We start from the raw sequence: 15735 nt of genomic DNA, 5'->3' as shown, positions 1-15735 counted from the left end.
CTGCCAACCAACTACCTTCATGGATGGATTGTAATTCCTTTCAAAGGGCAGATTCTTCGTCGTTCCCCCGCCCGCACCCGCCGGCCCAACCACCCGCCCCGTCCGATGCGCGCTCCTGACTTCGAGCCCGGGGCCGCGCGCGCGCACAACGCGAGCCTCGCCACCCTACGTCCCGCGGGGCCACGCGCGCGCGCACACACACACCTCGGCCGCTCCAAGGTGAAGTTCTAGAGCAGTTGACCTGCCTGCCTAACGCCCAGGTGTTGCGATCCACGTGTGGAAGGTGCGAGAAACAGCCCACTCGGAGCAGGAGGCAACTAGGGAGAGGGGATGCTGGTTTCAGAGTTAGCCCCCTCTGAGTGGCTAAGAGGGTTCCCGGGAGAACACCAGGGCTTCCGAGGCTCCGCGCCGACGGCGGCACTCGGCACACAAGCCTGAGGCGCGCGGCCACGTCCTTGCGACCCCAGCCCGGCCGGGGCCGGGAACGCAGGGAGGAGAGGGTCCAGGCCGGGCGCGAGGGCCCGCGCAGCTCGGAACCCCGCCCCCCCCAGGCCGGTGCACCGCCTCCCGGCGCAGAGCACTGAGGGCACGCCCCGCCCCCTTCCCGTCCGGCCAATGGGCGCCCGGGCCGCGCACTGTGTGTCCCCGCCTCCGCCGGGGAAACTTGGAGCTGGAGAAAAGTTTGTACAGAGGCTGGAAGGGCGAGAGCGGAGCTCGGAACCCTGTAGCCAAGAGGAAGAAGATGAAAGGTCCCAGGTCAGAGCCTCAGGCCGAGTGGACCTCAAGCCGCCCCCAGGGCGCCGGAAGCAGCCTCAGTGGCAGCCGCCAGCCCCGATAGCCGCCGGTGCTGCCCTGGGCTTCCGAGGGGGGGCGACCTGATTCCGGGAGTGAGGATCCGCGCCACCTGCGCGCGCGGCCCCCACATCTGACTGCTGTCCGCCCGGGGACGGGACCTGCGGGCTCCGAAAAGTTTGGTCCCGTCTTTGAAGGAACGAGGGAAAAAAGAAGCAGAAGAGGAAAGAAAGAAAGAAATCCAAGATCAGACTTCATTGACCCATCCCGCTACCCTTCTGGTTCTCCCAAGTTCTTTGAAAGCTGGCCATTCCGACCCCAGTTCCGGAAAATTGGCAGCCGCGGAGACCCGGCTCTGAGAAGGCAAAGACTTGGCAAGCTCCACACTGAGCTGGGCGAGACTTAGGTCAGGTTGGAGGCTTATCCTGGACATCTGAGTGTTGACCCTGGGGGCTTACGCGGCTGCCACCGCCGCGGCAACCACAGGTGAGATGAGGCTTTGAGGGCACCGGGCGGAGAGCGATGGGCGGGCGCTCCTCGAGCGGAGCCCGGGAGGAGCGAGCGCGCTTTCCAAATTGCCTTCCGTAACTTGTTTTCGGTGAGGATTTTATTGACTCAGAATCGGTCGGGAATAAGAGCGAACCACTCGCTTTTCCCTTGAGATAGGCCTTGTTCATCTTGGCAGTGGAGTGAGTTGGGCTGGAGGGGGCAGGGAGGAGGAGAGAATGGAAGTATCAACTAGCAAATATTAATGACAGCAGAGTGGGGGGCTGCTGGCCGGAGGTATCCTGAGCCAGGCGATTTCGGTAGCCGAAGTTGGTAAATGGCTACTCTCCACGACGAAGGCGGGATCCAGTTGTTGGTCTTGTCTCATCAGCATATTGTTTCTTGGGAGCGGGTCTGACAAGTGGTAATTTCATCTCACCGCGCCTTTGTCTCTCCTACCATCCCCAGGCCCAGCTTCGAAGGCCAAGGCTGTGTACCGCGGACCACCACCATGTCCACCCCTGGGGTCAATGCGTCCGCCTCCTCTACCCCCGACCGTCCCAACAGCCCGGTGACCATCCCGGCGGTGATGTTCATCTTCGGGGTGGTGGGCAACCTGGTGGCCATTGTGGTGCTGTGCAAGTCGCGCAAGGAGCAGAAGGAGACGACCTTTTATACGTTGGTTTGCGGACTGGCCGTCACCGACCTGCTGGGCACGTTGCTGGTAAGCCCGGTGACCATCGCCACATACATGAAGGGCCAGTGGCCCGGAGGCGAAGCGCTCTGCGAGTACAGCACCTTCATCCTGCTCTTCTTCGGCCTGTCGGGCCTCAGCATCATCTGTGCCATGAGTATCGAGCGCTACCTGGCCATCAACCACGCCTACTTCTACAGCCACTACGTGGACAAGCGGCTGGCGGGCCTCACGCTCGTCGCGGTCTATGCGTCCAACGTGCTCTTCTGCGCGCTGCCCAACATGGGCCTGGGCAGCTCGCGGCTGCAGTACCCGGACACCTGGTGTTTCATCGACTGGACCACCAACGTGACGGCGCACGCCGCCTTCTCCTACATGTACGCGGGCTTCAGCTCCTTCCTCATTCTCGCCACGGTGCTCTGCAACGTGCTCGTGTGCGGCGCGCTGCTCCGCATGCACCGCCAGTTCATGCGCCGCACCTCGCTGGGCACCGAGCAGCACCACGCGGCGGGTCCCTTGGCCGTGCCCTGGGCCCCCTGCCGGGGCAACCCGGCCGCCGCCTCCCCCGCCCTGCCGCGCCTCAGCGACTTTCGCCGCCGCCGGAGTTTCCGCCGCATCGCGGGTGCCGAGATCCAGATGGTCATCTTACTCATCGCCACCTCCCTGGTGGTGCTCATCTGCTCCATCCCTCTCGTGGTGAGTGGCCGGGAACGGGGCCCTTCTGGGCCCTTTCCTCGCATGCACCTCCCTCCTCCGTCTAACGCTTCCTCCTTGCCCTCTCCTGCCTCGGCAGTGAACTTGTCCTCCAGCCCCAGCCTGGCATCTTGACCCTCGGCTACTCAGACCAGGCCCAACCTCCTCTTCGGCCGCATCCCTCATGAGATGTAGAAGGTGATTTTCTCCTACATCCCCGAGTTGCTTTCTCCGAAAGCCTGGTTTCCTTTCTCTCCCGGGACAGCCCCTACCCCTTGCTGCCTGACATTGGCCTTGAGCCTTCCGGGAACACCTGCCACTCCTTCAGATGTGGAGGGGAAACCGCTGTAGGGTGACTTAGCCCCGTCCTCCACAGTGAACCGCAGAAGCCCGAAACTTTGGGGGTGGTGATTTCTTTGTTCTCCCCGATTCCTTAGGGGCAGCGCGGGTTTGGTGCTTTGATTTTTGTACGGATTTGATTTTTGCTTTTGGTTTTGGTTTTGGTTTTGGTTTTTTTGCTTGCTTGTTTTGGTAGATTATGTAGAAGTTTAGAGCTAGAGAGACTGGATGTCTTTTGGTCTAATCTAATCACCCTCACTTTACATAGGGCTTGACCTGCTTAAAATAATTGAGCAGAACCACACTGTCAGGCGCGATTCCCTGCTCCTTCCCAGGCTGTGCCCTGGGAGAACATCTCGTTGCGCATGTGGGTCACCATTCCTACCCGGGCATGGCCTAGCGTCAGGTTCCTTCATTCTTTCTTGGAACCAGGAAAGCCAGGTTTCTCAGGGGGGGCCTATTAAGTTCAGACTGATGTACATGGATCACTGAATTTGAACTCTCAACAACCCTGAGAGGTACAGTGTCATTCTAAAGAAAGGAAGCTTTAGAGATGGTCATCTAATTATTGCCAAGCCCAAACCCTGCAGCTTGTGATGAACCTCAGACCCACCTGACTCCAAACCCTGTTCATATAATATTACATCACGTCTCACTCCTAGAACATTTCTAATTTTGGCCTTCGTACAGTGTGTGCATTTGAGTTTTGGCACACTTCACTTTCAGGACACCGCCTTCTTAAAATTGCCTTTGGATTAACTTTGTTATAAGCAGAAAGGTGGAAAACGTACCTAGTTCTCTACTTTGCCCGTCATTAAAACGGAGTGCACCAGAAACTGCTGGGTTCACACGCAAATTACTTTAGAGTTTCTACTGAAAGCAACAGGTTCTGAATTCTTTTGTCTCTCAAAACACTGCATTTCTGGAAATTCTAAACTACCAACTCAAAAAGAAATGACTTCTCTGTCTTATGCTGATTGGGAGCAAGAGAAAATAAATGTAATGAGCTATTATTCCTTTCTCTTATTAATACTGTCCAGGGATATTTAATATAAAAATATTATATCTGATAAAAGTGAGTGTAAATGGAAGGAACTTAGATGTGGCTGAGAGCCAGCTTACAGTAGCTTCTTGACAATTTGTATAAACAGAAATAAATATAATTGGCCAGAAGGGCCTTTAAACCATTCCAGGACCCAATATAACTTACCAAGTTAAGTCACACTTGAGCCACATAAATATATTTTACTGTCTGTAATGGCAACTCAATACAGTGAGATTTGGAAGAAACAAATCTGCTCCAGCTGGGACTCCCTTCTTTAGCTTCTGCCTCATGTTTGACAGAACAGTAAATGACAAAGTGAGTGGTTGTTTTGTACAGAACATCCACTTTAAGGAGGTGAGGAATTAGAGCTAGAAGTTTAGCAACGTGCACATACTTTTAAAATATGAAGGTAAGGATATGAGCTGTTGATGACTGCATAGTCACAGATGAATTGTTTTCTTGGAGCATCTAGAGATGCATTAAAAACTTCATTCATTTCATGGGCAGAAGTGGTGGACCCGACCCCTATGGCACAGGGCCATTTAGCACAAAATGTTTGAAGTTATTTGAGAAGCTAGAGGCAAGAAATTATAGGAGCTATATTTGTAGTTTGCAAAAGAGCTACATTTTAACTAACAACTACTATCCACTCTATTATATAAAGTCAGGAACGTGCAGTAGATACTAAGTAATTTTACTCTGAAAATTGGAACTGGCTCAACTAAGAAGTAATTACATAGTGATGTACTCACATGCCTTTGAGTAATAAAGAATAACAGTAATAAAGAGTAACAGTAGCTTCAGTTTTTAGCCTTTAGTTCTGGCTACTAACCTCTTAACTTCAGATTCAGTTTAATTGTAAATTAATGATAAGCAATGAGGTCATTATACTACTCACCCACCCACAGTTTGGCTGTTACTGAAAGAGTTAAAAGGGGAATTTACCCATAACTGTCATGTTCCTTGGCTTCCTTTCGCAACTTTCATGTATTTTCATGTTTCTCATATTGAGATTGTAATTTAAGTTTAAAGCTTCTGAACTGTGACATTTGAAGCAAGTCGGACCTATCTTCAGTTCCAAGGAAACTATTGAAGCACCTTTTTTTACTTACATCAAATCAAGTTGGTGGCTAATCCTACTTGAGGAAAATCAAATCCTTCAAAACACTTAAAATGCTTTGGAAAGGCTAATAGAGCAAATATAGTTTACTTGGAATTTCAAAAAGCCTGACATAGTATATGAGGTTAACAGTCCCTTTAAAGGCAAATTTTGTCTCTTGGACACTAGGGAAGAAAAAAAAAAAACTACAGTGTCTCTTAGAGGGCAGTTGATATTGAGTTTCATAGAAAAAGTAAATTTTAATTTGTTTGCCAAAACATATGTCTCACAAATAGAGCTTGGAATGGAAATTGAGAAAGCTTAGGGAATTAATCGTGGATATAAGAAACTGGGCTAGACTTGAGAAACTTTCTCAAATGAGTCATAATCAACAAATAGAGAAGGTGTAAGTACATTTGACAAGGAACATTACATGACAAGATTTGGTGGTTCCTGTCATTTTGTCTATTCTATTTAAAACCAGTCTCTGTTTTTTTTTAAACCCAGAAAAAGCTGAAGAAATGAAAGAGTCTATGCTTAAAATAAATAAAAGGGACTGAATTCTTCAGAAACATGCAAGCAAGACAGGTTTCTAAGGTCCCATGTTACATGCTATAGCTGTATCAACATCTGGTGCCCAATTTTTGCAGTTACTAACGTTAAGATAACAATTAAAATCAAATCTTTTGCCGCAGGACTAAACAGCTAGACTGTAAGATTTTTGGAAAGGCATTTTCCCCCATGCATAGGCAAGCCGAGGCATATTAATAGCTTACTTGTTTCTTTCATTTTCTTTCTTCTTACTCTGAAGTAACAATTATTCAACTCTGTTAGGGGTAGAATGGCCAATTTGATTTGTCTTCTGCCTTGGACAGGTAAAACAGATGGTTAGGAAAATAGCTTCCTGTGAGTGTTTGTTTATTTGACTGTTTACTAATAAACCAGTTGTCTTGATAAAGCCTTCACCAGCATTTGATCAAGGAAGATTTATTATAGCAGAGGAAGCTGTAAATAGTTACACTTTTGTTTACTGTAGGCAAACTGAAGTAGAGTCACAGAACAACTGTTGGGATTTCAGATGAGTACAAATCACATTTAAAGGTGTAAGAGTAATGCCATAAATTTGAGTGCCATTACAGCAGAACCTGAAGGATTTGATTAGTTTTTCAAATAAATTTGGCTAAGTTAAAAATGGCAGTTCCTGGGGTGCCTGGGTGACTCAGTCTGTTAAGCCTTGGACTCTTGATTTCTGCCCAGATCATGAACCCAGGGACGTGGGATCAATCCCTGCGTGGGGGCTCCATACTGAGCATGGACTCTCTCTCTGCCCCTCCTCTGCGTGAGTGTTCTCTCCTCTCTCTCTCTCTCTCTTTCTCTCTCTAAAAAAATTAGCAGTTCCTGAAAGCAGTGTTTTAGTCGTAACCATGGAATTGGTAGAACCTTGAAGACTGCAGAGTAGCACATAAAAGGGATTCCCACGTACAGCATCTCATCTGAGTCTTGAAAGCTCTAGGAAGAACCCAGGGCTGGCCAGTATTTTCATTCTGCTCCTCAGTTTTCTCAACTGCAGTTGAGGAATTTATATCCTTCTGCAACTTGCTGGGGGGAGTCCCAGTCTAACAGACTGTCACCATGCTTGGCTGACCTGTCAAGCCTTGGTTTTATGGAACATCTACTAACAAGATTTTTTTCTCCCCAGAGATGAAGTGATTCCTGTAATCTCCTATTAGAATATTGAAAGTTAGAGTTAAAAAAAACAAAAACAAAAACCTTCAGAAATAAATGTTCAATGTAGAGACTGACCTGTAGTGATTAAATAATTTGCCTGTAGTAAATGGTGACCCAGAAGGAGGGAGAACTCTCTTACATCACCACACTCAAGAACTCTTTCCACTATCCTTTACTTAAAGATTTTTTTTTTTTTTGGTCACTAAAAAGAAGTGGTAAAAATTTCTAGTAACAGCTGTGTCAATTTTGGATTCTTCACAGGGCAGTTAGATAACCGAGCACACACAGATAATTCCTTTTATGTTCTTGGAACAGAACACATAGCACACACAAATTCAGCTGTAGGACCATGTCGTTTATTGGAAAACATTTGTACTTTGACAGTCAATTACTAAATCGGTCTTATCAAAATTTCAACATTCTTTTTCAATTAGACATTCCCTGCCAACAGGTTTTTCTCACATAGGAAGTAAATGTCTTTTGACACCAAAGCTACCCCTGAGCTGTGGTTTTGGAATTATTCACACATTCCACAGTAGCCGAAATACCATGTATGGGTTACCAAAAAAGCAAGGGCAGCAGATATTTATGTTACGTGCTAGGCATTGAATGAAGCACTATCATAATTTGTACATTAATTAGAAGGAGCAGAGCCAGGATTTGAAGAGAGGTTTGTTTCATTCCAAAGCTTGTGCATGGACCTCTACAACATACAGCCTCCCTTACATCTCCCCTGTCATCACACCTTCTTTTGAATTTATCATCTCCAAGTTCTGTTCCAATGCTCCCGAATCCTAATTTGTAGTCATCCTCTCAAGAAGCTTAGAATATTGTAACATATGCCAATATTCTAAGCTCCTTGATTCACTTTTAAAATTGCAAGAGAGTATAGATGTTGTTTGCATTGAATGAACTTTTTAAGCTTTTTCCCCTGACACAAAGATTCTGTTTTATCAGCAGCACACTCTTCCAACACTGAAAACTGCCTGAACATGTGTATTTCTGAAGCATATAAGAACAGGAATTCCAGAAAAGTGCTTTCACCACCCACCCCACATGACATTGGAGTACTGCTGTGGATATTCCCGTATTCATTTGGACTTTCCCCTGCTATGGGGAGAGCAAACCAAGTAGCCTTTAAAGTGAGGCAGAGACAGGAGCGCCTGGGTGGCTCAGTCGGTTAAGCGTCCCACTTTGGCTCAGGTCATGATTTCATGGTTTGCGAGCTCGAGCCCCATGTGGGGTTTTGTGCAGACAGCTCAGAGATTGGAGCCTGCTTCAGATTCTGTGTCTCCCCCTCTCTCTGTCCCTCCCATGCTCATGCTCTGTCTCTTAACAATAAATAAATGTTTAAAAAAATTTTTTTAAGTGAGGCAGAGATCGCTAAACTTTTTCAAACATTACAGAGTACATGGAGATTTTGTTCATTTTGTCTTTTTCTCTGCCCCAGGGCAGTCTCCAATGCGAACATGCTATGAAAGAAAACTAATGTGTCTTCATTTTTTTTTAATAATTTGAGAATGTTTTTAGCTGAAGTTTTAAATGTTGCTTTTCATTCTCCTCTTTGTTGCTGTCTTGTGAGCTCCCCTTTGCTGAAATGACATTAAATAACCAGGCTCAGTGGCTTATATTAATTGTAAGCCTGTCCCCCCTCCATGGAACTCTAAAATAGGGCTTCCTTCATTCCCTTGGATGCTAGTCAAAATCACTTAAAACTGTGGAGGAAGTGAGACACAGAGTGATGTGATCTTTCCTTGCTTCTCATCACCTTTGATTATGAAATCTCATTAATTTTTTTTACAGCAGTCTAGCTTTTCTGAAAGGTCACAAAAATTTTAAAATAAAATGCTAAGTCCTAATACATTCCAGTAAATAGATACAAATTTCATTCCTTTTATATCCATTTCAACTGTTCAAAAATGTTCCTCCTTTCAGTACTAACCGTGTTTCCTTTGAGGTGGGAGAGGCAACCAGCAACAAGAGATTTCAATGTTAAAAATCTCAAAAATGCAAAGTCCAGACTTTACCAAGATTCTGTTCTGAAAGAGGGTCTTAGAGATGGCTAAGCAAACCGCTTCTTAGGGAGAACCTGTGGACCAAAAACTTCCAGGTGGAGCAACACCGCCACCTAGAGGCTATAAGTCTCCAGTCCTCACAGACCCTGTCTCAGTTTTTGTTTTTGTTTTTTTTTTCTAAAGACTATGCACAGGGAAGGCCTGATACTAACACATTTTAGTCCAATGTTTCTTTTACTCTTAGGAACATAGTATGTGATGTGAGTAAAATACAGACCTCATACGTTTTACCAATGATTCTATTGTCAGGAAATAATTCTTAAGCAGAAAGCCAGCCAACCTGGTAGAACAGAAATAGGGACATGGAAGTCACCAGAAGACCAGAATGAGCCACCAACAAGGTGGCTTGATAAGTTCCTCAAAACCTTCAGGTCTCAGTAACATTTCATCTGAGAAAAGGCCCGTAGACCTGAGGGCATCTCTCAGTGCCCAAATACAGCTATGGCAAGAAGAAACCAAAGTACTTTGTGTCACTAGTTTTTAGAAAATGGAAAATCAATCATGCTTTGTCTTGATAATATCATTTATCCAAGCACAGTTTCTAAAGGTATTTTAAGTCATCATATACTTCTGTTTATTCTAGTTCAGTTTTTATTTAGCTGTCTGCCAGAGATCAAGGTATTAATTTCATGCTAGTTAGAGCCATTTGACCATTTTATTTTATTCTGTGAGATTTACAGGACAATAACCTGATTCAAAACATTTAGGGCCAGATGTGTTTTAGAATTCAGAATTTCTTGGCTTTTAGAATTTTGGTAATAGGTAATATTACATATTAATCATATGTAATATTCCCATCAAAATTGGGACAATACCTCCAAAGCAAAACCCAGGAATACTTATACTAAGTAGAATAAACAAACTATAAATAGCCTCACAGTCTAGTTCGGTTCCAGTTTTACTGCCGAAATAAGTTTAGGTCAGGTTTTGTAATCAAAAACAAAACAAAACAAATGAATAACAACAAAGGAACAGCAACTGAAAACCAATAATTTCTTAACAAGGGACTATAGACCTGTATAGATCACAGTCTGAATTCCAGCTAAGGAAGAAATAGAAATACAGCTACATCTCACTAATCTAGGCTCATCTAGAGATAAGTTTCTCATGAATTGAGTTTTACAGATTAATGCACTTATTTCCTTAAACATTTTAAACTTATTTTATCCAAATTGTTATAAATCTTTCTAAACTATCCCTTCTTTCATGGTGATTCATAGACCATGAATATTAATTATTATACTGCATAATAAAGTAGCAGTATCCTCGAGTCTTGTTAAAGTTAGAGATATTTGCCCCTAAATGGCTCCAGCTCTGCTTTTGTGGGTTCTTTCTCCTTTTTATGGTTTTTGTGCATCCTTCTTGGCTGAGACTTGCCTCTTACTTCTCCCTTATGAAAATAATTACTAAAGGCAAGTAATAATTATTAAGTAATTACTAAAGATAGAGATCATGTACCTTTTTTTAAGTTTATTTATTTATTTTGAGAGAGCAGGAGCACAATCAGGGGAGGGGCAGAGAGAGAGAATCCCAAGCAGGCTCCGTGCTGTCATTGCAGAGCCTGATGCAGAGTTCCAACTCATGAACCATAAGATCTTGACCTGAGCTGAAACCAAGAGTTGACGATTAACCGACTGAACCACCCAGGCACCCCAAGACAGAGATCACTTTTAAAGCCCCTTTATATATGAGGTGAGTTTTTTACATACAAGATCCTATTGGAGGGGTGTCTGAGTGGCTCAGTCCGTTGAGCGTCCAACTCTTGATTTCGGCTCAGGTCATGGTCTCACTGTCCTGAGACTCAGCCCCAAGTTGGGCTCTGCGGGTATGGAGCCTGCTTAAGATTCTCTCTCTTCATCTCCCTCTGCCCCTGCCCTATTCTGTCTCTCAAAAAGAAAAAACAAAAACACACCTCCTAGTGGAATTAGAAGATTTAGACAATAATAACAGTAATACTCCAAGAATAAATATAAGAGTGTACATTTAGCAAGTGCTTTCTCCTCTAAGGAATAAAATATAGTCTTCCTTAAGTTTGCATAAATGCATACTCTCTTCATTGAATCATTTGAAATTCCCAGAAATCACTTACAATGACTTTACACAGGGAATGACCTCTATTTGAAATGTTATGTCCTTCCTTCTAAATTTAGCAAATTCCCACTCACCCATCAAAAACTCCCTGCAAGATTCCTCCTCTGCAGGAGGCATCCACTGACGCCCTCCCCTCCAGATCTGGATTAGTTGTGCCCCCATATATACCTCTCCCATTTCATTTAATCACCCTGCAGTCAGAGTTGATCTTCCTTCCTATGTTCTGTGCTGTAGATTACTCTCTGCCTTCAAGAAGTTTGTGGTATTCAGTGGTGCCTGCGTGGCTCAGTCAGTTAAGCCTCCGACTTCAGCTCAGGTCATGATCTTGTGGTTTGTGGGTTCGAGCCCCACATCGTGATCTGTGCTGACAGCTCAGAGCTTGGAGCCTGCTTCCGATTCTGTCTCTGTCTCTGTCTCTCTCTCAAAAATAAAATAAAAACATTAAAAAAATTCGTGGTATTCTAAATGCAGCTTTTTGTGGCCAGACTTATCACAATGCCTAATACACAGTAAGTACTTACTATTAAATGATTAAATGCATGAAACAATGAAAGTAATTATAGGAAGAGCAAAATTTTTGAACCGCCAAAAATAAGACCCCAAAATAGCAAACAGGTTGTTAGGGTCTCCTCCTGTTTACTTCATTTATGCCTGCCCATCCCATGGTGGGCTGGCAGATGTGCCCTTTGCCTCAAAGAGCTCAAAGAGCTCAAAGAGCAGTAGAATGAATTGTCTTCCCCACTGGTCTGTGCAGAGTGCGCTTTCAGCACTTGGCTCTTTACTGGCTCTAATGCTCTATAGACACAAAGGAGGGATTGATTCTGACTGGAGTTTCAGGATGGATTCACCAAGTGGCAGTCATTGAGCCAAACTACAGTTTGCAAGCAGTAGGGGGCCACTGAATGTTTAGGGATTGAGCAGCACAATCAGATCTACTTTCTAGAAGCATTCCTCTCGTGGCAGTTTGGAGGCTGGATTGGAGAGGACAGAAACTACAGGTGGGAAAGCTACTTTGGCGGCTGATGCAATAATCCAGGTGAGGAATGCAGTGAAAAGGCAAAGATTGGAAGAGGTTTTTGAAGGAAGAGTCGTTAACACTAGATGATTCTTATAACTGGGGAACAGACTCTATAGGAAAAATAGAAACTATTCACACTGGTCATTCTGGATGACAGGAGATTCAGACATTGGTTTAAAAGTTCCCAGTATATTCTTACTGGACTCTATAATTAAAGGGATCTCTGGGCATTTCTGTGATGATTGGTTAGTTGACTTAAAAAATGAATTTCATTTAAATATATAAAAAAAAGCAACTGGAATAAGGGAAATCAGTGGCTATCTGGAGGGAAAAAGATACCTCATTAGAATCACAAAAACTTAAAAGCACTCACAAAAATGAAGTTAATAAAATGTTTCCCAAAGAAACTTTATGCTTCTGTCGCCTGTACATACATTGCATTTTTGTATACCATCTTTTATCTAAGGAAGATATTCATAGGATAGTTACAAAAATTTTAAAGTTACACTAACTCAAAACAAACGTAATTGCACAATCGCTCGTTTTCCTGAGGCTTATCATGTAAGTTGCTCTTTCTTGGCAGTTATTAACAGAAAATAAGGCAGCTAGCTAATGTTACTAGGTTAGACATTGCGGGTAAATATTTCCCTAGTTGATTAATGGTGAAATCTAAACGTGGGCGTCTCATTTATGCAGGTACGGGTGTTCATCAACCAGTTGTATCAGCCACGTTTGGTGCCAGAAATCAGCAAAAACCCAGATTTGCAGGCCATCCGAATTGCTGCTGTGAACCCCATCCTGGACCCCTGGATATATATCCTTCTGCGGAAGACCGTGCTCAGCAAAGCAATCGAGAAGATTAAATGCCTCTTCTGCCGCATCGGCGGGTCCCGCAGAGACCGTTCCGGGCAGCACTGCTCAGACAGCAGAAGGACATCTTCCGCCATGTCTGCTCACTCTCGCTCCTTCCTCTCGCGAGAGCTGAAGGAGATCAGCAGCACATCTCAGACCCTCCTTTACATGCCCGACCTCAGTGAAAACGGTCTCGGAGGCAGGAATCTGCTTCCGGGTGTACCCGGCATGGGCCTGGCCCAAACAGACACCACCTCACTGAGGACTTTGCGAATATCGGAGACTTCGGACTCCTCCCAGGGGCAGGATTCAGAGAGTGTTTTACTGGTGGACGAGGTCAGTGGGAGTAGCAGGTCTGGCCCTGCCCCAAAGGGGAACTCTCTGCAAGTCACATTTCCCAATGAAACGCTGAACTTATCAGAAAAATGTATATAGTAGCTACAGAAAGAAACACAGCACTAGTTCTGGAAGAACATAAAAATCCTGTGCAATAGACACATAAATGAAGTGTTTAGCTGTGCTCAGAAGGGCTGTTCGGGCCCTTCAACTCACATTAAAGAACATTTGGGCTTTTTAGCACTTTTCAAGCAATCAAGGTGATTCCTACAGGACCCGATGTCTGAAGCACATTGGTTGTCACTTCACTAGGACACAGGATTTCTATCACCACTTGATGGCTGGCAAGATCTACCCTCAGTTTTTCTACTTGATAGGAGGATGGCATAAGTTTTGCTATTTTCATAACACCCAGAGCTTTATACCCGGCGTACAGCAGAAGGCCAGGTACAGAAGGGCTCTATTCCAATAAACTATGAGGACTATCTTATGACTTAAGTGTTTCACTAAAGCATGAAATGTGAATTTTATTGTTGTAAATATGATTTAAGGTATTTAAAGTATTTTCTTCTCTGTGAGAAGGTTTATTGTTAATACAAGGTATAATGAAATTATGGTAATTCCTCTCTCCCCAGTATAACCAGCTCAAGTTGCAGAAGTTATGTATTTTTTTTCATAAACAAGTTCAGGCCAAGGTGTTGAAAATCACAGTGAGACTCAGAGCTATTTAAAAAAGATACAAATTTTTAAAATAAAGAGTTTAGGATTATAAAAGGAATCAAGCAAATTGCTATTTTAAGGCATGAATATTAGCCCAAAATGTTAGTTCTTTCCAAGCTATGTATAATAATACATGGTGAAAATTTTTAGTGATGCTACATGTATTTATCCAGAAAATGGTGATTTCAGGAGAGGCTAACCTGCTGGTAAATATTTTCTATTTTTGTCCCCTCTGATACTTTTTAAAATATAAAATTTTTAAAGTCTCACTAAATAACCCATAATTGAAGTGTATAATATAAAAGAAGTCCAAGCAACTTGTTTCCCTCTTAAAGTGTTCATAGTTTTACTTTCCTAAGGAATGATCTAGAATATCCTTTAAAATTTAAGAGGAAGGCAGATTGTACCATGAAGGCCTTTATTTTGAGATGTGGAAGGATCACAAATTTTGTGAGTTCAACAACATAAGGGGTACAGAAGTTGGACACATGAGGGTGGCCTTCTAGTGGTTTTGTGAATTACCCAGTGATGCTGTACACATTTGAAGGACCTTTCTCAAGGAAATGCTAAGCATGTTTTGTTGCTTAAAAGTGTTTTTGTGAATCGCTTGGTTATAACTAAATTCTGAGCCTGATAGTGATGTGGTTTTGAGAAGCGGTTGTACCAACTGAAATTATTTTGGAGATTATAATAAATAAATACACTCAGTCTGAGTTCCATATCATCAGTTTTGGAAATTGTTTGTTTTGGGTCATCGTCTATATCCTTTTAAATTGGAATAAATTGTTTTATTTGAAGTAATGTCAAATTTAGAAAAAAAGTTGCAACAGTGCAAAGCCTTGGATCCACTTACTGGAGAATGATCCTTAGAAACTAAGATCTGGGTGTAAGGTGTACTCAAAGTCACATTTGTCTATGGAGAGTTTGTGGTGGAGAGTGTGGCAGAGACGGTCTTATGCCTAACTTGCTGCGTGTGAAGAACCCACATATTTATTACAAAAAAATTAAGCTTATGGCCCTTCCTACTTGTAAATTCTCTGAATCAGGGCTTCTCAAACTTTATCATGCATCAGAACATCTGGAGAGCTCATGAGAATGGTTTCTGATTTAGTAGGTCTGGGGTGTGTGTACATTTCTGAAAGAAAACTCCCCGGTGATTCTCGTGGTGCCCTTGGAGTGGAAGTAATACCCAGGAGTGTGGTTGTGATTTGCTATTTGCAAGTTAAAAAAATATTTTTGGATGATGTCAGAAAAATAGGACTGTCATCTTCACAGACCTGAAGGCACAGTGATTCTCAGCTGAGGTCAGAATAGCTTAGAAAAGGAGGATCTGGCTCAAGCCTGAGATGTTCTATTTCACCATGCTAACCACAACTAAGAAAACAATGATTTCAGAAATATTTTACCTGTGAAAGAGGCTTTCATTTTTCTCCCATGTATGTGGACAATGAGACAACCCCCAGATTTGTATACAAATGAAATATATTTATTACTATATATATATATGTTTATAGATCACCTGTGTTTAGGGAGGAAAAACAAAAGCCTCATTCACAAGTTAGCATTACTAATAATATTTAGAGCATAATCTCACTCATTCTTCACTTCAGGTTCACAACCCAGAATACTGATTCTAGCTTATTCTTTTTTAATTCAAATACGATTCACAGATTATGAAGCTTGCCCCATATTTTATTATGTTCACAGAATGCAACCATCACTGCTGATTCCAGAACATATATATCATCCCAAAAAGAAACCCATCTA

The 15735-nt window shown here is 43.5% G+C and overlaps 1 protein-coding gene across 1 annotated transcript; it reads left to right on the top strand.

The window, feature by feature from the left end:
- Positions 1–1139: 1139 nt before the first annotated feature.
- Positions 1140–14692, top strand: PTGER4 (prostaglandin E receptor 4). The gene is made up of 3 exons (XM_015067593.3): positions 1140–1278; positions 1747–2668; positions 12757–14692. The coding sequence occupies exons 2-3, from the start codon at positions 1790–1792 to the stop codon at positions 13345–13347; spliced, it is 1470 nt and encodes a 489-aa protein (XP_014923079.1). The 5' UTR covers positions 1140–1278; positions 1747–1789; the 3' UTR covers positions 13348–14692.
- The last annotated feature ends 1043 nt before the right edge of the window (positions 14693–15735 follow it).

Source organism: Acinonyx jubatus, chromosome A1 (assembly GCF_027475565.1).
Source record: "Acinonyx jubatus isolate Ajub_Pintada_27869175 chromosome A1, VMU_Ajub_asm_v1.0, whole genome shotgun sequence".
Lineage (NCBI taxonomy): Eukaryota > Metazoa > Chordata > Mammalia > Carnivora > Felidae > Acinonyx > Acinonyx jubatus.
Note: the sequence above shows the minus strand (reverse complement) of the source record. Positions and strands in the feature narration are given on the sequence as shown.